This window comes from Lonchura striata, chromosome 13 (assembly GCF_050655825.1).
Source record: "Lonchura striata isolate lonStrDom1 chromosome 13, ASM5065582v1, whole genome shotgun sequence".
Lineage (NCBI taxonomy): Eukaryota > Metazoa > Chordata > Aves > Passeriformes > Estrildidae > Lonchura > Lonchura striata.
Window position 1 is genome coordinate 9,691,176 of NC_140715.1, and position 24,914 is coordinate 9,716,089.

A 24,914-nucleotide genomic window follows, 5' to 3' on the forward strand; every position below is an offset into this window, starting at 1 on the left:
TGGCAGCCTGTTTTACAAGGCCTGCTGTGGTCATTGACACAGCTTATCCTTTGTAGCTGAGAGGAAAAAAACAATAACTTCATTGTAACACCATCTAAGAAAGGCTGTGAAGAACACTTCACTGCCACAGTGGCTCTTTGAAGAGATGTGTGTATATATCTGACTCCAGCTCCTGGCCTTCCTCTTCTTCTGCAAAGCAGAAGGAAGAAAAGAGGAGGCATGAAATCTGAAATGTTTTTAGCTAATGCTTGTAAATGCCTGCAGAAATTTCTCACTGGCTGCTGACTTTACTTTCTCATCTTGAGGTGCAGACCTGAGTCAGTTGCTCAATGGTTCAGATACCAGTTTTAGCTCTGAGCAAACTCATCTATTTAAAGCTTCCTCTGAAAAGCCTCTGCTCTGTCACACCTGTGCCCTCTCAGGAGCTATAGCATGGGAATTGCAGCCCTCTGATGTGCATCTTGACTGTCCCCTCAGACTAAGCTCTACTGTCAGCCATGGATTCTGAAAAGAGGAGAGAGAGGTTTGGGAGCAGGACAGAACACATCCATGACATAAACAAAAACAAGTCCTTCATCCCTAAAGGTCACCATTCTTTGGAGCAACAATGAAATAGGACTGAAAATGCTATTCTCACCTCTTTAGGACTACTTAGGGTAAACAAATTGACACTTTTTCATTATGTCAAAGTTGTTGAAAGACCTGGAAATATGAACAACTTTTAACTTTTAATGTGTTTAAAATGAAACATACAGACCTCATCTTCATTGGTGTTTGCTGCAAGGACAAGGCAGGAAATTGCAATACACTGCAGATATTTTAATTGGGCCTGAAGGGAGAAGAAACAAACACTGAGTAACGAAGATAAGAGTCTTGGGGGAGATAATTGTCATTCTATGATACATACACAAGTTTCAAACTTTCATTTAAGTTACAGTTGCTTCTGAATTAGTTTATCTACAGAAGCTGGAAACAGAACAAGGAAATTCAAAGTGAAGCAGAATAAATCCTCTTATAGGTGCCATTTTTATTCATGCCTCTCACAACTTTTAGACTCTGCACTGTCACAGTATTTACACTGCAATGTTGCTCCTCACTTTCATATATTGGTTCAGGTTGGACTTCAGGAAGAATTTCCTCATGGAAAGGGCTATTAAAATTGGAACAGGCTGCCCAGGGAGGTGGGAGAGTCAGCATCTCTGGGGGTGCTCAAGAAACAACTAGATGTGACACTTAGTACTATGGTTTAGTTGATAGGGTGGTGATCAGTCAAATGGTGGACTCAATGATCTTAGAGGCCTTTACCAACCTCAGTGATTCTGTGATTCTATATGCTGGTATAAACCTATATAGAACTGGGAGCTGCAAGGTTCAGCTCAATCCCTACCTTTGCTGTGGCAGAAGAGGACAGTTTAATTTAAAATAGTAGTCTAAACCCCAGAACATTAAAACTGATAATGTGAATAATAAAACTGATAATGTGAATAATTTCTGTTTAGCACAGAAAACCAGATGAGTTCTTTGTACTTACCACAGCAGTTGGACTAAGTTCACACAAACAATTCTAATGAGGTCAGTGGAACCTCATCAAACCCTCAAGTTCATATGTGTGTGTGTGTATATATATCTTTGCTTAATGGCCTTTCCCAGCAACGACCCTGACTGCTCCCTAAATCTGCTGCCAAACATCATCCCTGCTTTGTGTATAAACTGATTACATGCTCCTTATGTTCCCAGTCAGTAATCTAGACAGGGAAAAGCTGACAGAAATCTTTACCTTTACTGATGCCAACAGCCTGTGGAATTATGCTGGTGGCTAAGGCAAACATTTATGGGTAAAACTGGAACTGGGAGCTGATTTCTGCAATCCAGAGAACTGCTTTTTTGTAACCTGACAGAGAGATATCTGTGCCCTGAGGGGAAGGAAAAGTTAGAAGAAAAATACAGTTAGTGCTTTGATGATTTTGTTAACATATCTCCAAAGGAAGACTCAAATCTTTTTAAGTGCTCTAATTAGCATTTTAGATGGCTGGAGGCTTAAAATTAAGGAAGTTGTCAGCTGTGTCCACAGAGGGAGGGCAAGGGCTCGTTTTGGAGCAGTTTAAAGCACTCATTCGTGTTGCCCAGCCCATCTGGTTCTAGCTGTGCTTACACACATCTGTACTTGCCAGTGCTGAAAACTGAGGAGCAGCCATAGGACTTGTTTGTTTGCAGATGGAGCAATCCTGATATGCATTTTCCCTGGAAATTCCTGATGAAAGAAAACATGTCAGATGCCTGAACAACAGTACAGTCCAGCTTCTTCACTCCTGAGCTGTGTAACGGCTAGAGAAACCTTGGATCAAGCAGTCCAGGTTACTCCATTTATCCTGTTTCACACATTTGGCTCTCCATTTTCCGAGCTATTACTCTACAACATGTTATCACCTGATTTCAAGTTTCTGGCAAATAGAAGCTTATGGTTTCCATACAAGGGTCAAAGATTACTGTTCTTAGGAGGTTTATGAATTCCCAATTAAAAGTTTTTCTCAGAGGTACTACTTTGGAAATCCCCCTCTCCAGAATAAGGGGAGTACTTACAGGAAATAAACAGCTTTGAATCATATCAATACTAAGTGAATGAGAACATCCAGCCTGAAACTATTTCAAGGCTTACATTTTGGTGTCTCTTTAACAACAGAAAAAAGATGTTACTAGATATAAAATTTCTGCTTTTCTTTCCAAGGAGTGGTGAATGTGGGCTTCCTCACAGTTTTCTCTGGAAGCTCACACCATTATCTCTGCAATTCCATTAAAAAACCCAAAGTGACATGAATCCTCTGGAAACTGCTCTACATTTCTAAAGCTGGAGCTCTGTGAGATTTCCCTGAAAGCAGGAATTACATATGAACAACTTCAGTTGCCACTGGATGTCAGAGCATCCAGAGCCGGACCGTTTCACAGAGAGAGAGCTGGCAATGATTTATCTGACCGGTTTGATGCACTGAGACGTTTACTCTTGTGTAGCTGCGGGGGAAAATAATAATTAAAATCTCGCCCTTTGGCTAGTTTCGACTGTCCTTGAGAACGGCACCGAGCAGCTCCCGCACCGCCAGCGCTCAGGCAGCCGTTCCAGCCCTGCAGAGCGCCGGGAGGCGATGGGGACCCCGGTCCCGTCCGGTCCCGACCGCGTCCTCTCCGCGGTACCGGGCACGGGGCGCGGGCTCCGCCGGCCCGGGAGGGAGGGGAGCGGGGCCGGTACCGGCGGGGGAGCAGCGCCAGGCTGCCGGACGCCTGGCAGGAACTTGGTGCCCGATCTCCGGGGCACGGCTCGGCTGAACACCCGCGGTCTCTCGGGGACCGCCCAGGTGAGCGCTGTCTCGGCCCGAGTGGGTCTGTCCTGCCTGTGCAGAGATCAAAGCGCTCCCGGATCCGAATGAAATTCTGCCACGGTGATAAACACTGTAACCTTCAGCACAGCCCCCAGATCCCCCTTCTTGCCCCCTTCTCTGGCAGCGGTTATTGCTTTGAGAGATGTGCTGTCCCTCCTCTTCAACTCGGCCCCCTCCAAAACACACACTTGCTGGATCCACACAATCCCAGCACCCGTCAGGACCTATTTTCCTTCCAGTCACAGGAGGTATCTTTTCTCTATGTGCTTCATGGAGCATATGCACTCAGAGGGCTGGACCTCTCTGCCAGCAATTGTGTTTTCACCCCACATTTTCTTCCACCCAGGATCTCGTTGCAGCTCAAAGCCACTCTCAGCTTTCCTCTCAGGTCCTGGACCACTTTGTTTTCCTCCTGCACAATTTTCTGCAGGAAGCTGCTTCCAATGTATTACGTTAAATGTTTTCTCTTCCACAGCTTTGCCTGCCTACACATGACTGTTCTCTCACCAGCCCCTTGGGCTATACATTTAATTTCCTGGTGCTAAATTATTAGTCCATGATTCTGTACGTGCAGCACAGCTCTGAGTGACACCGCAGCACTGTGTAAGGATCAAAGAGACTTTGGCAAATAGCCTCTTTAAGCTTCCTGACTCAGCTGATTGCACACACCTGGGGCTGAGAGAATGGCCTTGTCCTGTCATTCCTGTGTGTGCCCGGCCCTGTGATACACCGGTCAGTTTGGTGGGGAGGTCTGCCAGGTACAGATCAGCTCTGTCCACATTCCTGCTCCTGCTTGCATCCCTCCGGCAAAAATACAGCACAACCGAGGTACAGCCTTGGATTGTGTCTGTGCCTGGTGCTTGGTGCTGGGGATTCCTGGCCTTGCCCAGGGACACCAGGCCCGGTGGTCCACAGCAAAGGCAATGAGGGGAGGAGTGGGACTGGAACAATGCTCTGTGACCTGCCAGCAGGATTTGGGTGTGCAGAAATAGCTGGGGGGAGCGATACACGTGTGATTCTGGGCATCAGGCACTGGAGAAACTATTAATGGACCTCTCCTGCTGAGTAAAATTGTCTTTGACTCTTAAGGACAGATTATGAAAGGACAAAGTCACATTGTTGGAATAACTTAAACTAATTCTTGTAAGTAAGTGACACATGGACAGCGTGATGTTGAAATATGGAGAGCAGGCGAGGAGCAGGTGAGGCTGTGGAGGATCCCAGCAGTATGCGGTCAAACTTTACACTAAATAACAAGTAACTTGGGAATGTGCCTCATTAGTGCAGGACTAACTGATTTATGTGCCACTTGGACTGTATTATTTGTTTCTATTTGCTTACTCTGCAACCCCTCTATTTCACCAGCAATTCAAAACATTACAGTCAGGTAAAGGAGATGGATTTTCTTCCTTGTGTGGAGAACAGCAAGCCTTAGGGCTTGCAGCCCCAAGGAGATCTAGAGCCCCTTCAGACCCCATGGAGCCCTTCCAGAGCAGTGGAGTCTTGTCAGAGCCTCTGGAGCCCCGTCAAACCCGCTGGAGAGCCCTCAGAGCCGCGTCAGCCCCTCAGAGCCGGCCGGGCCCCGCCTGGAGCCCCTTCAGCCCCTCAGAACCCGCCGGGCCCCGCCTGGAGCCCCTTCAGCCCCTCAGAGCCGGCCGGGCCCCGCCTGGAGCCCCTTCAGCCCCTCAGAACCCGCCGGGCCCCGCCTGGAGCCCCTTCAGCCCCTCAGAGCCCGCCGAGCCCCGCCTGGAGCCCCCTCAGCCCCTCAGAGCCCGCCGGGCCCCGCCTGGAGCCCCCTCAGCCCCTCAGAGCCCCCGGCCCGCGGCCGCCCCGCGCTGTCCCCGCCGTCCCCGGCCGTGCCCAGCTCGCCCCGCCCGCCCGCCGTTCCCATGGCGATGGGGCGCACCGCCCCCCTCCGCCATTGGCTGGGCTCCCCAGGCCCGCCCCGCCGCCATTGGCTGGGCTCCCCAGGCCCGCCCCGCCGCCATTGGCTGGGCTCCCCAGGCCCCGCCCCCGCCGCCATTGGCTGGGCTCCCCAGGCCCGCCCCGCCGCCATTGGCTGGGCTCCCGGGCCCGCCCCCGCCGCCATTGGCTGGGCTCCCCGGGCCCCGCCCCCGCCGCCATTGGCTGGGCTCCCCGGGCCCGCCCCTCCGCCATTGGCTGGGCTCCCCGGGCCCGCCCCTCCGCCATTGGCTGGGCTCCCCGGGCCCGCCCCTCCGCCATTGGCTGGGCTCCCCGGGCCCGCCCCTCCGCCATTGGCTGGGCTCCCCGGGCCCCGCCCCCGCCGCCATTGGCTGGGCTCCCCGGGCCCGCCCCTCCGCCATTGGCTGGGCTCCCCGGGCCCGCCCCTCCGCCATTGGCTGGGCTCCCCGGCCCCGCCCCCGCCGCCGTTGGCCGCGGGGCGGGCTGGCGCAGGCGCGGTGCGGTCATTGTTCGCGGTGCCGCCGCCGGGCCCGCGCTGCCGCGGCCGCCATCGCTGTCGCCATGCCGGTGAGATGCGGGGGAGACGCGGGGCGCGGCCCCTGCGGCCGTCCGGGCCCTGCGCACCTCTGCCCGCCCCGCCCGGGGGTCGCAGAGCCGCCGCCTCCGTTCCCATGTGCGCGCTGGAGCCGCAGGGCGGGCGGTGCCGTCAGGCCGAGCGGGGCGGGGGTGATGAGGGATGCGGGCGGCGCCTTGGCAGCGCTGAGGGGAGGTCCGGCCGCCTCCGAGGGTCTCGTCCTTTATCCCGGGTGGCCCGTGGAGACACCCAAACCCCTCCTGGTTTTGGCTGACGCCTCGTGTGCCGTCCCTCCCCCGCCCAAGAGGGGCTGAGCCGCTCTCCGCGTTCAGCAGGACGGCAAAAGCCGCTGCTGAGGCCTGCGAGGAATCGGGGCAGGTGACAGCTGCAGGGACAGGCGCTTGGAAAGGGTTTGTTTCGGCTTGACATCCAGTATAGCTGCTGTAGGAGCAGTTAAATGCTCAGGTGCAGCACCTCTAGCCCACGGGAGTGTCTCTTAACTAGATTCGTCAGCCGTGATTCAAAATTTGTTTTGGTAACTACATGAAAGAAAATGAATGTGGCGTTTTATAATACAACATTCAGGTATTCTAAAGGATTAAACTTAAGCATGTATACTGAGGGTTGTAATTAAAATGAATTCCCTTCAGCCAGCACTCCCTGGTATCTGGCTGTGTGCTCTGTGAGGTTTGAGAGTGTATAGTCATTGTTACTGAAAAAGAATGGCATGGCTGCACCGAATTCCACTAAGCTTGTTGCAGATTGCAACGTGAAATTGTTTCTTGAAACGTTCTTAGATGGTGTTGAATGTGAAATGCTCAAGGTTTAATCATTCAGTTTCCATGTTGGCCAACCAAAGAAGATCCTGTTGCCTGAATAAGTGCGTTATTCTCTCAGCTTTAATAATGAAGCTGGTTTTAAGTCCCCAAGTTCTTGATCCTCTGGAGATGTAGCTGCCCAAGCTGATTCAACAGTATTTGTGCTTAAACACACGGTAGTTTTATAGTGGGATATGGCAGGGCTGTATTGGCTGTTGGGAAGAAATTCTTCCCTGTGAGGGTGGTGAGGCCATGGCGTAGGTTGTCCAGAGCAGCTGTGGTTGTCTTATCCCTGAAGTGTTCAAGGCCAGGCTGGAGCATCCTGCTCCAGTGGAAGGTGTTTCTGCCCATGGCAGAGGGTGGAACTGAGTTTCTTGCACCCCAACCCTTTCTGTGATTCTGTGTTAACACTAGTGCTACAGCCTGCGTACTTGTTTAAAATAATTACAGATTAACAAGCCTGAGAAGCCGGACAAGCCGGAAAGCTGTGACAATGTCAAGGTGGTTGTGCGCTGCCGGCCTCTCAATGACCGGGAGAAAGCTACAGGCTACAAAATGGCAGTGAATGTGGATGAGATGAGGGGAACTATAACTGTCCATAAAACAGACTCCTCCAATGAGCCTCCGAAGACATTCACGTTTGACACGGTGTTTGGACCAGAGAGTAAACAGCTGGATGTCTATAATTTAACAGCAAGACCTATTATAGATTCTGTTCTAGAGGGATACAATGGTAAGTCCTTGTTGTAAGGGAAGGATCCCGTCCTGTCTCCTGTTCTTTACCTTGTTAAAATTCCTGGTGATCTTGTTTAAGGGAGTTTCACCTTCTGAGGGCTGTAGTCTCAGATCATTTCTATTGTGGCCTCTAACTTAAAATAGCCTGAGGGTACTTGCTAGAGTGCTCTGTGTTTGTACCCACTACTGTCATTAATAGTGGTAGATGGGTGATGAAGGAGGCTCCACTGAGGCCAGTTAACTGCGTGTTTTTATCCTTTTATCATCTCTTTGGAAAAGATGTGCACTTATGTCATTATCAGAATTCTCATTGGCTCCTCACTGTACAATTTCAGTACCCAGTGGAACTGAAGTGTACTACCATTCCATGCTTTAGTCACTCTGCACTTTTAAAACAAGCTGACTTTTTATTAGACATCCTGCAAGCTGGATTTAGCAGTAGATAGGTCCTGTTTGCTGTGTTTGCCCAGCATTTCTGTTGCTCCAGCCTTGTACTCCAGTAGCTACTGGAGTAGGTGGAAAATTTTAACTCCATAAAAATAGAGGTGTTCGGTGCTATCAGGCTAAGAAGGGATGAAGTAAAACTGCAGTTAGAGTTTAGAGAAGACTCAACTCTTAGACTTTATTCTTTTATCCTTCAGGTACTATTTTTGCATATGGGCAGACTGGAACAGGCAAAACCTTCACCATGGAAGGGGTCCGAGCAGTTCCTGAGCTCAGAGGCATCATTCCCAATTCTTTTGCCCACATATTTGGTCACATTGCCAAGGCAGAGGGAGATACACGGTAAATGCCTTCCCTTGACTGCTTGTGTTTTTGTTTTGGGTATTTTTGGTTTCTTTGTTTTTTTAATGTGAGTCTATGTGTAGCAGGAGCCTGACCTTGACAATGACAACAGAAATAGTACTTCTCCCAAGATGAAAGGCTCCCACTTAGGCAGTTCTTGAGGGGCAGTAGGACTGTGTTGGTATTTTACTGTTTTCTTTGTACTCTGTGACTGTGTTTGTGGGACTTCAGCAAATGTTTTGCTACTACCCAGCTGTTCATCTGCAGGTTTTTAGTTCGTGTCTCTTACCTGGAAATTTACAATGAGGAAGTGCGGGACCTGCTGGGAAAGGACCAGACGCAGAGGTTAGAGGTGAGCCTCCTCTTCTGAATGTGGTGCTTGTTTTGAATCAGAGCACTATTCTCTTTTAAAGTTCAGAGAAGCACTTGCAGGGAAGTGGGAGGTTGGGCTCCTCAGCAGTCCTCTTTCCTTTGCAATGCAATAGCTGGATGTCACTGCTGCCTTCTTTGAATCTCTTCCACTTGGTCAGCTGCACGAATCAGCTGTTCCACCTGAGGCAGTTTAATACCTGCAGTTCTACCCCAAAGGTCCCTCAGGAATCCTGAGAATTGGAGACTGGGATTTAAAATCATGTCTTTCCCTCAGAGGAAAGCTGTAGCATATTGTCATGCATGAGTCTTTATTCCTTATCTGCTCTGATTCTAAGTGGAGTGTTTTATGTGCTAGCCAGAAAATGGAGGAGTAAACCACTATACGGTTACAGTATTACTAGAATTGCTATTGGGGATCTCCTAGGGATGCTTAGTCTGAACTGTTTCTCTCTTAGGTGAAAGAGAGACCTGATGTGGGAGTTTATATCAAAGACCTTTCAGCTTATGTTGTAAACAATGCAGATGATATGGACAGAATCATGACTCTGGGCCACAAGAACCGTACGTAGCCTTGCTGTGGGCAGGTTTATAGCTCAGACAGAGTAAATGTCTGGTTGCCAGACTGCAGCAGGAGGTCCTAGTCCTGTTGCTGGGAGGAGTGTTTGGCTGAACAGAGCACAAAGGGTATCTCCTCCCAGTCCTCTTTTGTGCAGGGCCAAAAGGTAAAGAAGGTAAAGAGGGCTGTGCTTCCCACATCAGCCAGTGCCAGTGGGGATCAGCAAAGGAAGGATGCAGTGAGTGCAGTCAGTGTTGTCAGAACTCCTTGTGTGTCTCTTGGTCCTTTTTCCACTTCAGTTCTGATCAGGATGAACATCAGCCCTAAGCTGTGAGTGGGAGGTAGTTTGTGTTCTGGAAGACTTCTTAGTTAAGCTCAGATTATTGAATGACTTAAAGTTCTGATTACTGTTGCCCTTGGCATGGATTGCTGTGTTCTTATTTCCCAAAATACAACTGTTTCAGGGATCTAGTGTGACCTTAAGGTATTGATCTTTAAACAGATGAAGGCAGTTGGTGGTCTTGGCAGTCTTAGAGCTATAGCAGGCTGCAGGACCTAGTCCAGGTTGGAAGTGTACTGCAGTTTCAGTGCCCAAGAATAGACTTTGCTGCTGAGTCTGAGCATACCTCTGCCATCTTCTGGAATACAGGGTTGGGTAAAGAGGTGGGAATGAGTCTCCTCTGAGAGCAGGAAGAGTTAGAGGATGATGTGATTAACTTTGAAGACATCACTGCTTTTTTCTCTATTAAAAGGTTCTGTTGGTGCCACAAACATGAACGAGCACAGCTCTCGCTCGCACGCCATCTTCACTATCACCATTGAGTGCAGTGAGAAGGGCGTAGATGGCAACATGCACGTGCGCATGGGCAAGCTGCACCTCGTTGATCTTGCTGTGAGTAGGACCAGCCAGCTCTTTGGCAAGAATTTGGTTTAAGTTGTTGAGGTTTTTCCAGAGGGTTGTGACTATGTTATTCATCACTTGCAGGTTCCTTCCCTCAGTGTCACGCTTTGAACCAATGTAATTGTGCTGGTAAAACATGGCTTTAGCCCAAGGTTTGCACAGAGGTACCTTTTCTTTGGGGAAGATGCAGAAAAAGTGAAACTAAAGGCATTCAACTTATTTGAATGCATTTTAACTTATTCATGTGATGTGTGTATAGGATGCTCTATGCAACTCCTTAAAATAATTGCAGTGTTGCTGTTTGCTCTTGTTCTGATGATAGGAAGGGCTATAGATGGCAGTTGGCTGCTCCAGTTGGGGTGTCTTTTAACTGCTGACTGACTGCCCATAACGTTTTTGTTCATGGGGAGGAGAATCTCTATTTTCCCAGCTGCATTGCTTTAAGCAATCCAGAATTTGCTGGCACTGAAAGCTTCTGTTAAGACTTGTTTGCCTTGTCTCTTTAACAATGTCTGAGATACTTAGCTAGGTTCTCTAATAATGGATGAAGTGGTTAGTGATGTGGCTGCTAGCAAGATTTCACGTGTAGCTGATTCCATTTGGAGGGAGATGTATTAGAGGATGTGTTCTAACTCCTGCTTCATGTTCCCTTTGCAGGGCTCTGAAAGACAGACAAAAACTGGAGCCACAGGGCAGAGACTGAAGGAAGCCACTAAGATCAACCTCTCTCTCTCCACACTGGGCAATGTTATCTCCGCACTGGTGGATGGCAAGAGCACCCACGTGCCCTACCGTAACTCCAAACTCACACGGCTGCTGCAGGACTCCCTGGGGGGCAACTCCAAAACCATGATGGTAAGCTAAGAGATGCCCTTTCCAGTTCCAGCTATTGGGCTGCATTTTTGCAGGGATAGCATAGTGACTTGAACAGCTTGGCATTTACCTCACTAATCCTAAGCTGTTTGCAGCTTAGTGAACCTTCTGTGTGCATCTCTTTCTGTCTTTTCTCTTTGCCTCTGTATAGATGAGGTTCTAAACACAGCACATGTGTACACACATGCCTAAGATCAAACAGAACCTGTGCTTGGATAGTCAGAAGTGGCTTCAGTGTAGAAACAGCAGGAAAGCTTGGGAAAGAGAAGCAGTGTGAGACTGTCAGAGCTGGGGCTGGCTTCCTGCAGTGCCTTGTGCTGGGCTCTGACACTGTCCTCCAGTAACTTGATCTCCATGTGTTGCAGTGTGCAAACATCGGACCAGCAGACTACAACTATGATGAGACCATCAGCACACTCAGGTATGCAAACAGAGCCAAGAACATAAAGAACAAGGCCAGGATTAATGAGGATCCCAAGGATGCTATGCTCCGCCAGTTCCAAAAAGAAATTGAAGAGCTTAAAAAAAAGCTGGAAGAAGGTGAGACTCTCCTTCCCCCTTGTGTTCTTCTGTGCATGATGCTTGTTCTGTTTGAATGGGAACATTTTTTGCCACTTGAATATGTATCACATGAGGTTGGCTGCTGGTGCGGGTCAGTGTTCTGGTTTTGTTTGCCCTGCTGGATGCCAGGAGAGGTGTCCAAGGCTGCTCGTGGGGGTCCATCTTTCCCACTAGGTGGCACTTGGCCACTAGGGTGAGTGGTGGCATCTGAGCTGGGATCAGTGTGCCCAGGTTTTCCTGGGTTTCCCTATCAAGCACAACTGACATTGTATAGAGAATTAAACTGAGCTGTAAGAACAGATCACACTGCTTCTCTGATTGGGGCGGAGGGATGCATTTATCAGGAGGAAAATTGAACCAGATTTATGGAGCTGGATTTCTAAACACTGTAGAGCAACAAGAAGCCTTTTTAAACCATAGACTCATGTCTCTTATTAGTCCATCAATATGGAGTGACCCTGCTAAAGGGATGCTTGCTAAACAGTACCAGATGTCACAACATCTCTCTGGAGATACTCACAGAACAGCCATAGCAGTAACTCCAGTATTACTTGGTGTTTGTTGTCTGCCCCATTCAGGAGAAGCAGGAAATGGTCAGTGATGCTTCTTCCTTTTTCATTCCTCTGAGATGGAAGTGTAAGGTAGAAGAGAAGGTATGGTAGAATCCTGCTGGGAAAACTTCATAGCTTCAACTGTGCAAAGATGCTCTATTTTCCGTAAAAAGTAGCCTCTTGAGTTTAATACATACACACTGACATCACAGCATTCAGTTGCTTATCTTGATTGTCCTTAAGTTTCCTGAGCATGGCAAGCTGTCTGCTTGTGCAACAGTTAAGGATTTCTGCAACTACTCTCATAAACTGATGTCAGATACTGCTGTGTTTGGATAAATGCTGCTGTCAGAGTAACAGGCTGATAGGAGGTGAAGGAAAGCTTTTGATAAAAGCACACTCTTTTATTCTAGGGGAAGAGATCTCTGGTTCTGAAACCAGCGATTCTGAAGAGGAGGATGAAGATGGGGAGATTGGAGAGGAGAAGCGGAAGAAACGGCGGGGTAAGGCAGTAGAGATTCCCGTCAGTGCCACCACTCTCCTCTTACCCACCAGCTGGGGTAGGAAGTGTAGCCAGAGCCAGGCAGGACAAGAGGAGTTGTAGAGATGCCCTATGCCGCTGCAATTATCATGCCTCTCCTAGAAACGAAGCCCTTTGGTGCAGTATCTGCAGATGGACAGCTCCAAACCTGTAGTACCTGCTTCCACTTGGGTAGCTGTGCTTGTCGTGACATCATCCTTTGTGGTGGCTCCCTGGGTGCCGCAAGGTGGCTGCGTATGGCTTGTGGTGGTGTGGAACTTCCCTGCTTACGGAGGTGGGAGGAAGAAAACACCAAAGATCATTTGTAGGCAGGTGTGGTTTTTATAGCCATGGGTATGATTGGAGGGGAATTTTGGCTGTGGTTTAGGCAAAGGATTCATCTGTCTTGCAGATCTTCAGTAACTGACTCTTCTGGTGTCCTATTTTATGTTGATAAAGGGAAAACTTGACCTTTGGATGTCTTTGTGCAAACTGAAAAGCTTAATGGGAGCTATGCATGCTTTTTTTGGGAGCAGTCTGAAAATCCCATGGTGGAGTTTCCTTTTTCTCACATCAGTGTTAAACTGCTGTGTATAATCTAAACTCCAGGGGATGTTGCTGAACCTGGAACTGCAGGTCACTGTGTACCATGGGATGTTGTGACTTCTTGGGAGCTTGCTCTTCTCCAGGAGCCCTGCTGGTAATTCCTCGTGGATAGTGGAGAAATCAAGCCCAGTGCTACATCTCAACTTTCAGCTTCTCTGCTAAACTTATTTTGATATTCAGACTGCCTTTCTTTCCTGAAGCATCCACATCTGTTGAAAAAAATTCCTGTTAAACTGTTCCTGCTTTTAGATGTACTCTTTGCATTTTGGTGTCTGTCCAAGTAGTCATAAATTATTTTTGCCATGCCTTTGGTGATAGTTGTGATTTTAAACTTTTGATTATTTCTAGAAGTGGAAAGCTTGACCACTGTCTCCAAATGTCCTGCCCAAATCTCCTCCCAAGAGGAGACCCACCTTCAAAGTGCTGCTTGGAAGGAGTAGAGGGTGAATAACTGACTTATTCCATTCCCAGACAAGTTACTTTAGTTAAGTTCCCTAAGGGAGCTGCTTCACAGGAGTACACACTGACTGTCCCTGTGTAAGCTGATTCTGCCTTCCAGAGTGAGAACTGCACATGGCTATGTGTATAAGACTGGAAAGGATTCATGGTCACTGAATCCTCTGCTATGGCAGACATCCACAGCCTTCTCCACTATGGTGTTCTCTGCTGTTTGTGCTTGAAATGGAAGCTGCCTTGGCATGTTTTAAGCTGTAGTCTGATTAAGATGGGTTTTAACTGAAATGTCTTTCTGAGCATGCAGTTTTGTGCTGGGAAATGGTGGCTTTGCAAGCTGAGTGTGGGAGGGAACCTAGAAAGTGCTTCCTAATGGGAGCTTGTGCTTTTTTGAAGTAGGTTGCTGGCTCTTCTGGGTTTCTTTCCTTTAGAACTAACTTCCCATCTGCATGTTTCTTCCTCTCTGGGTTTCTCTGTGGGACGCATTTCTGTTTTCCAGGCAGTAGCAGCAGCAGTAGTTCAGACTCCACATGCTCTGTCATAGAGAAACCTCTGGATAAGTCCTTCACTAGTGAGTGGGAGCTCTTAAGTCCTTTAAGCTTTGGCCTTTCCATGATCTGCACACTCCATTTTGCAATGTTGCACTCTTCCCTGCTTTGTCTGTTGGAAAGATAAACCTCCAGCTGTAACTCTGCTAAAGCATGCCTTTCCTTTGCTGCTTCCATGTTTGAAACAGTTAATGTGCACATTGTTAGCCAGATATCTGAGAGAATAGGAAACAATGTAGTAGGCTGCTTGAGCAAGATTTAAAGGTAATTGAGAAATAATAGGTTAAAAAATCCAATTTGCAGCTTGTGTTAAACGTGCCTTTTAAAATGGAGGGAAAAAATCTGAGCTAAATTTTTAATGGGAATTGCTACAATATGAATTAATAAAAAGGACTGCTAGATATGTATTCTATATTATATTGTACTCTGCCTTCTCAAAACTAGTATTGGAGAATAGTCAACCAGCATGAGGCTTATGCAAAGAAAATGTGGCAATGCTTGGTTGATGGGCTTTATTTTTGCAGATACTTAAAAAAATATCCTTGGTGATTGGGATTTAAGCACCCCATAATACTAAATTCTTGATCTCTGTGGACTTAGTTCAGAGGAACAGGAGATTCAGATTTTGGTCTAGTAGTAAGGCAGGTCTGGACTGCTCCTGGGCAGAGAGGTCACTGTGCTTGTAAAAACCCTACAGTCAATAAGGATTGAGGAAACAAATCACATTTTGGGACTCGGCTTGTGGGGACTTGATCTGGTGGTGTTTTATCCTGGACAGAAGCACTCCACTCTTCTCCCTGTGTGGAGAGTATTGCTGGGTAGTTCACTCACTTTTACACTAGTGATGTTAGTGGAAAGCCTCAGCTCAGAGAAGGGTAGTAGCAGGGTTAGAGGGAACACAACCCAGGGGACACCTTTGGTGGGTCGTATGACTGTAGCCTGGCAATTCCAATTGCTTCAATCCTGCTCCTTTAAAGCTTGCTTGGAACCTGTTTTATTTGGATGAGGACAGTTAATAGCAAACTGCTGATGTGTCAGCAGGTGGATGAGTCCATCTTCTGCAGGTTTGGAGACTTCTGTAGGGAAAGTTGTGCTGGGCTTTTGGCGATTGGGATAAGTGTAGCTTTTTGTGGTTTGGGATATTAACTGTCCTCTAGTGTGACCCTTCTGCATGTGGTGTCTTTCATTATCCCTTTCTTATTCTGCCTTTTTTTGTTGCACTTGCTTGAATAACCAAAAGTGGCTCTATACCTCTATGGAAGCACCAGTTACTGCAAATTAACTTACTAATCCCCTGTGTAATTAAATGGAGAAATCTTGTGTTGAGACTCCATGTGTGCAATTGTCTTGTATCTTGCAAAGATTTGGCTTGGAAATCTTGGTTAAAACTTAGAACATGTATTCTAGATGCTAATATTTTATAGGTATTATAGCAGTATTGACTGTCTTGAGTGTGGGGAGCATTAAGTTTGTTAATTGAAGGAGAAACCCACCCCTTTTAATTGTTTCTTAGGTCATGATCCTTGCAGCTGGCTCCTAATGTTGTGTTTAGATCCAGCATTGCATTGAATGGGCAGAATGCAAGAGTGAGTTGAAGATTATCCTGGATTTGCAAAGCACTCTGAAGTACAGACACATTTTCTGCTTTAGAGTAACATGATGCATTAGTGTTTGCTCTAATAGAGGGGTTTTTAGTCATGATTATCTCATATTTTCTACCCTAGAAACATGAATATAAAATTTGTTGTTTGTTCTGGTGCTGATGATCTTTGTCCAAAATGATCAAAGCAATAACATTTTCTCTCCTCCTCTTTTTATGTGTTTGCTGCCTCTCTGCGATTTGCTTTCTACTTCCTCTTAATGCAAGATCAAGCAGGTTGGTGTAATTGATTTTCACCTCCTTACATGTGCAAAGCTTGTCAAAGATCTTACAACTTGCCTCACTTCACCTTTTTCTCCTAAACTGAGAATATATAGGGCTGTGTCCTAATAGTAAGAAGCCTTTATCTGGCTTATCTCATACGATGAGCTCTGTATAGCACTTCCAGAAAGCTTCTTACTCAAAGATTAATTAGTGAGAGATTTTTGCACCACAAGCCCAGAAAGAAGCACTCGTTATCTGATTCTGAAGTGTAGCAGATGGTGATGAAGATGTTTGCTGTAGTAGTGAAGTCCTTGCATTGCAACAAAAGTAATTAAAGTTCTTGTGCACACGAATAAATATATATGCAAATGTGAAAATATGTGCATGCATGTTTACATATGCATTACACTTTGCTGGAGTGTGTATGTGTATAATGTATATATGATGATAAACAAAATACATGTATATAAATGAAGCTGAATATCTTGAAGACTGGAGGAGGAGAAGCCTTTTACTGAACAGCTTCCCTGAGTGTGTTCTGACCATGTGCCTTATGTCACTATGAAAACAGTCAGGTGGCAGTCAGTGGCTCCTGTTAGTTTCAAGTACAGCTGGATTCTACAGGGTGGGGTTTTTTCCCCGTCTGGAAAAGCAAAACAAGAAAACTATGGCTTCATTTGTGAATAAATGGATATTTAGGAGTTGTGGACTTGAGGAAATGCATTCTTATTCCACATAACCCCCCAGGGTCTCTGTTTGCCTGCCTTGGGCACTCCTGGGATTGCAATGAAAATTGACTCAAGACTTGCAGAGTGGCTTTCAGGAGCAGCAGCCTCACACTTTGTTTCAAATTTGGGGTATTTGGGACCAGCTTTTGAGATCAGTAGGTTCAGTGAGTGCTCTGGCCAGTCCCTTTGTAGCCCTACAAGACATGGACCTGGTGTGCTGCTGTGGTAGTTCTGTTGTAAGGACACAGCTGATTAAGCCAGAGCCAACCTTGGTACTTTCAAATCTGTGGGTAGTCACTGTTGCATAGACAAATATGATCAGGAAGTTTCTTTAGTTGGCTGGTTTTCATAGGAATCTTCTGAATTTCTCTATTTCCATAGTAGTGTGTTTTTAAAAATATCTACATGCCCACTTTGGAACAGGTAAGCCTGCGAGGAGGGCGGTGAATAAGTGGAATGGTAGAGATGCTAATCTGAAATTTGAGTATGTAACTCTTGGTAACTTATCTTTTATATCTGTAGGTCAAAGCAGTCTTGTGTTTTCCTTCCTGTGGCCTGATCTGCATTGTTAGAATATCAGGGTTTCCAGATTGGGTTTCTCTTCAGGCAGTGTTCCTTCTCCAAGTGTTTTTTGTTTTATATTTTGGGGACATTAAGTTCCAGTGATAGTTACACAGCATTGCTGCTCAGTAGGAGCTGGTGACAACTGGCCAATGTTAAAATGGGCTTTGAAGTTTTTCCCATTTTGAAGCTGATACCTAATGAAATTTTTGTTAAATGCAAGGATTGAATCTGAACTTGGGAAAAATGCTGTGATACAGAGGTTATTTTACTTTTCAGTGAACTAATTTGTTTTCCCCGTATCTTTCAAAGGCAAAAAGAAAGTTTCCCCTGATAAGATGGTAGAGATGCAAGCCAAGATTGAAGAGGAGAGAAAAGCTCTTGAAACTAAGCTTGATATGGAAGAAGAAGAGAGAAATAAAGCCAGAGCTGAACTGGAGAAGAGAGAAAAAGACTTGCTCAAAGCTCAGTGAGTACCGTGCTCTGAGCAGTTTGTGTGGTCATGTGGGTTGTTCCTTCCTTAATCATACAAGTATCTGGAGATGCATGGTAAGGTGCCTGTCAAACTTCATAGAAAGTGAACATCACCCCTTGCTATTGTCAAGGTGAAAGAGGATCTTACTCCTCTTTGAGAGTGTAGAGTATATGGGAAAGACAAACTTTTATCCTTTCACTGCTTATTTTCTTTACTTAGTTGTGCAAAGCAGCCTAGAAACGTAAACTAATCTCCCAGGACCTGTGAGGAGCAGCAGTACTGTTCTGTAACAGGCCAGGTTCCAGCAGCACAGTCACAAGCATGTAATTTTGGGTGTAGGAGTCTATTCGGAAGCCGAAAAGCTGCTAAGGTCACACCATCCTATGCAAATAGACTGCTCCAGCAGCAGCCAGCATTCCTGGCTTGCACTTCAGCAGCTGCCTTGATCTCTGTTCACTCCCCTCTATTTCAGCAGCTGCCTCTGGGCATTGCTGTGCTGGCAGGGCCCTTTTGGGCAGAGGGTAAAGAGCAGCCTGGTGATGTCATTGGGTGCTTGCAGCCCCTCACAGAGGTGACTTGCAGTGGGAGGCACTTCTCTGCTTGAGAGCAAGTGGTGGGAGCTGGAGCTTGGAGAATTTGCTGCTTTCACTTGCACTGCCTCACCCCCACTTAAACCCTCAGCAGCAGGGCAAGTTTTTCCAGCCCTGTGAGTGCTGTCTGGGCTATAAAACCAAGCTGGACTTGATACCTGCTGAGCACAGTAGGGCAGGAAGTCTTACACCTACCTGTCTGTCTAGGCAAGAGCACCAGTCCCTGTTGGAGAAATTGTCTGCATTAGAGAAAAAGGTGATTGTGGGAGGAGTGGACTTGCTGGCAAAAGCAGAGGAGCAAGAGAAGCTTTTAGAAGAATCAAACATGGAACTGGAGGAACGAAGGAAGAGAGCAGAGCAGCTTCGCAAGGAGCTTGAGGAGAAGGAGGTGAGGTTATCTGCTGTGGCTGTCTGCTAACAGCAATGGCAGGAGACACCAGAATATATTGCCCAGGTGTGGCTCTGCTCTGGAAGCATTGAAGAGTCACCCCTCCACAGGCCACTTATTGGCTGTTCAACTGCTGCAGGTCTGAGCCATCCTGGCTCAGCCAGGGCTCTGTGCTCTTTGCAAATGCTTTGTTTGTTCAAGCTAGTTTTTCCTCTTGTTCTTCTTGTTCTGCTGTTGCAGAGTTTCTGTGCTTGTTAATGTGTGTGTGTGTGAATCTGTGCTAAATTTCCACAGCAAGAACGCTTGGACATCGAGGAGAAGTACACCAACCTCCAGGAGGAAGCACAGGGCAAAACCAAAAAACTGAAGAAAGTTTGGACCATGCTTATGGCTGCAAAGTCAGAGGTTAGTATCTGAAGTCCTCAGCCAGAGATCCTGGGAGGCACTAGAGCTGGGAAGGGTAAGCCTTTAGCTTTGTAATGCTGGAAAATGTGCTGTAGGTTCAGAAATGTCTTTCTGTGCTTTCCATTTGGCTCACATAATTTGAAAATACTGGAGCTTTAGAACAGCATTTAGAACAGTTGTAGAGCTTTTCCCCTGGCCAGGCTGAGAAGGGGTTATTTGTGAGATCCTAAGATAACAAGAACTTCAAAGAAAACCACTGGTTATTTCTGAAATAAAATGCAAGTTGCTTGTTGGCAGCCCCATGTCCTGCTTTGCTGCAACCCAAAGGCTTCTCTGCTCTGGGCTGCCTGTCCTTTATGACTGATGTCCTTGTTACCTCATCCTCAGTTACTGGATCAGTGTATCCTTTGGCTGGTAGCTGGAGTTCCTGCTTCATAAAAAATGCATTTGGTCTTTGGGATTAGAGATTTTCCTTGAAACCTTGCCAGTGATGCAACTTGTCTCATGCTCTTCATCTAGTCTTAGCTGAAGCAGCTTGGATTGACAGAAGGCCAGTGTTGGGTTTATGAAACTGAGAACTTAATGTTGTTTTCAGTCATCTCTGAGCTGAAATGTTTCAGAGGATTTATTGTTCAGAGATATTTTGGTACTAGTAACCAGAGTTTGCTTTTGTTTTCCAAAAACCTCGTACAGACAAAAAACAGTTCTCTTTAAGCTGTTACCATGTCTTAAGATAAGTCTGATGCCTCTCAAAAGCCTGTTTTGTTTTCAGATGGCAGATCTACAGCAAGAGCATCAGAGAGAGATTGAAGGGTTGCTGGAAAACATTCGGCAGCTGAGCAGGGAGCTTCGTCTTCAGATTCTCATCATAGACAACTTCATTCCTCAGGACTACCAGGTGAAGGCAAAGCACCTGAGCCTGAGGCAGGAGCTGTGCTGTGCCAATTTCAGTTCTCTTGCAGCATGTTTTCCTAAAGGCTTATAAAAATAAGAAAAACACATTGACCACATAGTTAATTGGTATATTCACAGTGTGCCCATGCAGTGGGTCTGTTCAAAATCTATTTTTTTTCCACTAGCTTTAAGTTGTGCTTGCTAATGTCTGGTATTAACACAAAGACTGGATTTTTAAGTCTTTGACATTCTTCGTGACTTCAGTATACAGAAAATTCACAATGAGCTTAACTATAATGCACACTGATTAATGGGAAAAGGGAAATTCTTTTTCTAGGTTTAATTTTTTCCATATTACAGTGTTTGCTTACTGCTGTCTTGATGGTGTTGGCATAATGGAAACCCCATGGTTTAGGGGGCTCTCCAGTACCTACAATTTGGGAGTGGTATTTTTCCCTTCTGTAGACTTCAGAGTATAAATGGGAGAGGTTTTGCACAGGATGTAGCTGTCCTGATAGGAACAACGTGGAAGGGATCAAGACTGTTCTTAAGCAGCTTGTCCAGGCCTTAGGATGTATGTTGTGGAAACTGCACCTAGAGGATAGATTGTGCATGTCTAACACTTACTGTCCTGACTTCTTTGTAGGAAATGATTGAGAACTACGTTCACTGGAACGAAGACATAGGAGAGTGGCAGCTGGTAAGAGTGGTTGCCTGGCTTGTGTACAAGCTAGCATTAGTATGGTCTTCTGAGGGGTTTAACTGAGCCCAGAAAGAAACTGGTGAAGCTGTAGTCAGTTTTACTATGCACAGTTGACTTTACTGACAAACCTTTTTTCTGCTTACAGAAATGCGTTGCATATACAGGAAACAACATGAGGAAACAGACGCCTGTCCTGGATAAAAAAGAGAAAGATGTGAGTGATGGTTGAATTAATGTATTGAACTGTACAGGCCCAAGTCCTGCATGAGACTGCCATACTGTGTTTAGAGCCAAACTGTCCAATCCAAATTTTCTTTTCTTTTGAAGAAATGAGTCTTTGTAGTATCATGAAAGCACCATTGATGAGTGTATAAAATTATTCTGACGACTTTGTCTTACAAGGTTTTCTGGTGTTTTTCTAGCCCTTTGAAGTGGACCTTTCCCATGTTTACTTAGCTTACACTGAAGAAAGCTTGAGGCAATCTCTGATGAAGCTGGAGAGGCCAAGGACTTCAAAAGGAAGATCCAGGCCCAAGACGGGTAGAAGGTGAAGAGCTCTGGGGTATTTATATGCAATGAGGGATTTACCCAAGGGAAGGCTGGAGTTTGTATATGCAAACTTGCCACAAGTCTTCAAACATTTGCTTAATGAGAAGGCAAAGGACAAAATTTTTGCATGATATAGTTCAGTGTTGCCAGGTGTAACAGAACCAAGCTGAGATCTCTACTGCACTAGATCTTGTCCAGAATGACTTGTCTGGGAATTTTCTGATGTTCTTTTGTGGCATTCTCCTCTTCCAGCTCCTTGCTTTATTTTGCTGCATTTTGTGGTCCAGTATAACACAGTGTAGCACATTGCCAGTGCAAACAGTGGTGCCAGTGGAGCGAGGGGGCTGTTGGGGGAGATTTCAGCATATGCTTTCTTGTGCTTTTTGTTTGGTTGGTTTTGCTTATGGAGAAGTCATGTCATGTAGTTTTGACTTGAATTGTGGCTGGTCCCTGTCTTTCCTAGACAGCATAATGATGTGTGTGTGGTGTTGTTTTTCCCTTTCCTTTCTGCTCTCCAAACAGAAAACGTTCAGCCAAGCCAGGAGCTGTCATTGATTCCCTGCTGCAGTAGTGTGACCTGGTCAGAATTCCTGTAAAAATCAGTGAGTGTATAAGGTTTGGCCAGAATATGGAATTCAAGAGATGGCACAGTTTGACGTGGCTATAATTTTTTTATTTTAAAAAAAGTATTTTTCCTTAGTTGCCTGTATATTGTATGTTATATTAACATAATATTAAACTGGTATGTATGATTGATGGTTGTGAAATTCTATGTATTAAATGTGTTGTGCAGGGAAACTAGTTGGTAATCCATGTTGAAATGTATAGAAAATAGGGTTCTAGATGTGTGTTTAAGTGCTAGATGTGTTAGTTCAAAACAGTTAATGAAATCCTGAAATTAAGGCTGGTAAATCTGACTTATGCCCTGCTTTGCACATAACTGGCAGCTTTCACTGTTGTCCTCTGTTGCACTGATCTGTGTTTGAATGTAGTTGCTGCAAACCTTTGAGAGCATCAAATCTTTTTATTTAATGTTCCTCACCGTGGCTGTTAACACACTGTGTTATGTGTTGAATACACAGTCCTTTTTTTCTTATTGCTGTCTTCCTGTATAGAGAAAGTAGCTGGGTAGGAAAAATGTGAACCACAAAAGTCATGAAATTTCTGAAAAGGGACCACGGGTGTCTAATAGTTCTTTTATTTTTATCAGTTTGTTTGTGATCTGCTGGCACTGTGGAGAATGAGACCTTGGATATTAAGGCAGAAGAGAGCTTTTTTCCTTCTTTTAAGGCTGTCTTTGGTAGCTTTTTATGCTTCAGGGCTGGTACTTTTGTGTGAGTAGTTTTGTAATCTGAACAGCTGAGATGAGTTAAGGAGGATGCTGTAACACCAGGACTTGGTGTCAGCCATGGGGCTGTGAGCACTGAGGCTCTGTTTCCTCATCCCTGGCTACAAGGCACTGGGCCACTGCTCTACACTGAGGATAAATTTGATTCTCCTTTAGTAAAACAGAATTAGTTTTTCCTAGAACAATATACCCCGACATAGCTGGTGCTGTGTTCCTGTGTATACTGTGCACATGTCTGGCTATGCTCTGATGAGAAGAAAATATTTTTGGTCTCTGATAATAACCATTTATTTGTGATGGCTGCTCTTTTTATTTGATATTTATGCTGCTAATAGACACGTATCACTTTAATATGTTGCTTTTGTGTCACAGAGAAAATGCATCTCCTTCAGACTGCATGTGTTTTATGACTCATCACATCAGCTGTGGGTATCTCAGCAGTTCTGTGCAGGGTGGGGGGATGAGCTGTGACCTCATCTTAGTGTTACTTGGAGGATTAAAAGCTGTGATTACTGACAGGAGCAATGGAGTCCTTCAGTGTGACAGGAAACAAGGCAGCTCCTCAGATGCCCTGAGTCCTTGCTAGTAGCCATGTCTGCTTTTACCAGAATGTTCCTGTGAAGTACTGAAAGAAGTTAAAGGACCTTTCTTCCTGTCATGATGGTTATCTGGAGGTACCTTGGGGTCTGTGACAGGATCTGTAATAGTTAAAACTGGTCTTGTAAGGACATATTTTGCTCTGAAGGATATATTCAGTGCTATTCTAAACAAGTTGTAAGCTTCTTCCTGGTGTTTTTAATGGTTTTTTTTCAGGATCATGACCTGGAAGAACATGCTGCCCTCTCTATTGGGGGGAGTGTCACCTGAATTCATACAACATACAGATAAAAGCACTAGCATTTGTTTTCTCTAGCCTAGGATTTAGGGGTAAATACTCAGAAACTTTCTTGATTAAAGCTGTAGGTGGTTTTGCTTGTGAAGAGCTGAACTTATCTTAAATGTGCTTGAATAGAGTTGGATTGTTTCTTATTACATACATATTTGTCATCAAAAAATCCAGACTGAAAATGGCTTAAATGCTGCTTAAAGTCTTCCAGTTCTGAATCCAAGCAGATAGATGCATAGCTGTGGTCTGTCCTGGTCTCAAAACCAGGGATAACTTCTGTTTCCTTTTTGTATTGTATCTTGTGCTAACATTTATTGAATGATCTGGTTTAGCAGCAGTTAAACCAGAGCTGTGCTTTCAGAAATACCATTGAAAATCCTTTTACCTGACAGGTATCAGTCACTCCAAGCTACTGCTGTGAACCATGGCACTCCATTTAAAATACCGAAATATTTAAAATACTTCAAACGTAAAGGCATATGATTTACAATGAACATAACAGTCCTGCTGCTGAAAACCTTGGTACTCTGCATGTTTAAGTGAGCTTTGGAGCAGGGGTAAACAATAAGTAATTGCTTGCACACCTTTAATTGGCAGATTGGAGAAACCTGTTATCTCCTGTTAGAGGCTTGGAGGACAAATTATTTGCCCTGTAAGAGGATTTTAAATAAGGTGGAACACTCTCATGGTCATGTGCCCTGTCAGTTGGGCTCACCTGTTAAGTGGTGTATTTTGTTGAAGTTCTGGGAAGTTTCTTGTAAAACCAGGGAGTTTGGTTTGTGGATTTACCACATGGGCTCTCTCTATAGCCTTGCCCATCTGTGAATGTCTAATGGGCACATAATGTGTTTCAATAAGGAAAGGATTTGATTTATATGGACTTTTAGGAGCTTAATACAGCCTTTCTTGTTGCAGGTCAGTATGTGCTCTATGGTATTTATCAGGACTCATCTTACATAACATAGGCTGTGTGCTCATCTTTGCATTTGCTAGCAGAAGATTCTCCTCATTCCAGAACATTGACCTTAACAATGAGATTTTTGCTTAATCTTGTGTAAATGAATTATTTAATATTTAACTTGTTCCTAATCCTTTAAGAGGAGGGGAAATGGTCCTTAGTGCCTTTTACTGACTACACTGTCTGCACATGTCCAGCTTTCACCTTTCTCCACAGTTCTGCTTAGCCAGGCCTGCATAGAGGGAAAAACTGCTAGTCTGTATGATTTGTCTTTCTGTTTATTGTTTTTTTTAACTCTGTTTATTTCTGACTATTTCTTGTTTTATTAAAGCTAATTCATTATACTGTATATATATCAATATTGTGTCCCTGGAGCATGTTCATACCATGAAATAAAATTCTTGATTCCTAATTCTA

The 24,914-nt window shown here is 45.4% G+C and overlaps 1 protein-coding gene across 2 annotated transcripts; it reads left to right on the top strand.

Annotated features, from left to right (window-relative positions):
- Positions 1-5,747: 5,747 nt before the first annotated feature.
- KIF3A (kinesin family member 3A) lies at positions 5,748-24,914 on the top strand. Of its 2 annotated transcripts, XM_021549553.3 has the most exons (19): positions 5,748-5,861; positions 7,137-7,419; positions 8,063-8,207; positions 8,475-8,559; positions 9,035-9,140; positions 9,888-10,027; positions 10,694-10,891; positions 11,275-11,449; positions 12,435-12,524; positions 14,100-14,171; positions 16,016-16,024; positions 17,614-17,770; positions 18,574-18,754; positions 19,049-19,159; positions 19,932-20,057; positions 20,700-20,753; positions 20,902-20,970; positions 21,179-21,303; positions 21,828-24,907. In XM_021549553.3, the coding sequence occupies exons 1-19, from the start codon at positions 5,856-5,858 to the stop codon at positions 21,874-21,876; spliced, it is 2,181 nt and encodes a 726-aa protein (XP_021405228.1). In that variant the 5' UTR covers positions 5,748-5,855; the 3' UTR covers positions 21,877-24,907. The 2 variants fall into 2 exon arrangements, with proteins under 2 accessions (XP_021405228.1, XP_031361861.1); XM_031506001.3 differs by lacking the exons at positions 14,100-14,171; positions 16,016-16,024 and having other exon boundaries at positions 21,828-24,914.

Excerpts from the sequence above, each read along its gene's own strand:
- KIF3A (XM_021549553.3), top strand. Across the intron at positions 12,525-14,099 it reads GAAGCGGAAGAAACGGCGGG|GCAGTAGCAGCAGCAGTAGT; the intron begins GTAAGGCAGTAG and ends TCTGTTTTCCAG. Across the intron at positions 18,755-19,048 it reads AGGAGCTTGAGGAGAAGGAG|CAAGAACGCTTGGACATCGA; the intron begins GTGAGGTTATCT and ends AAATTTCCACAG.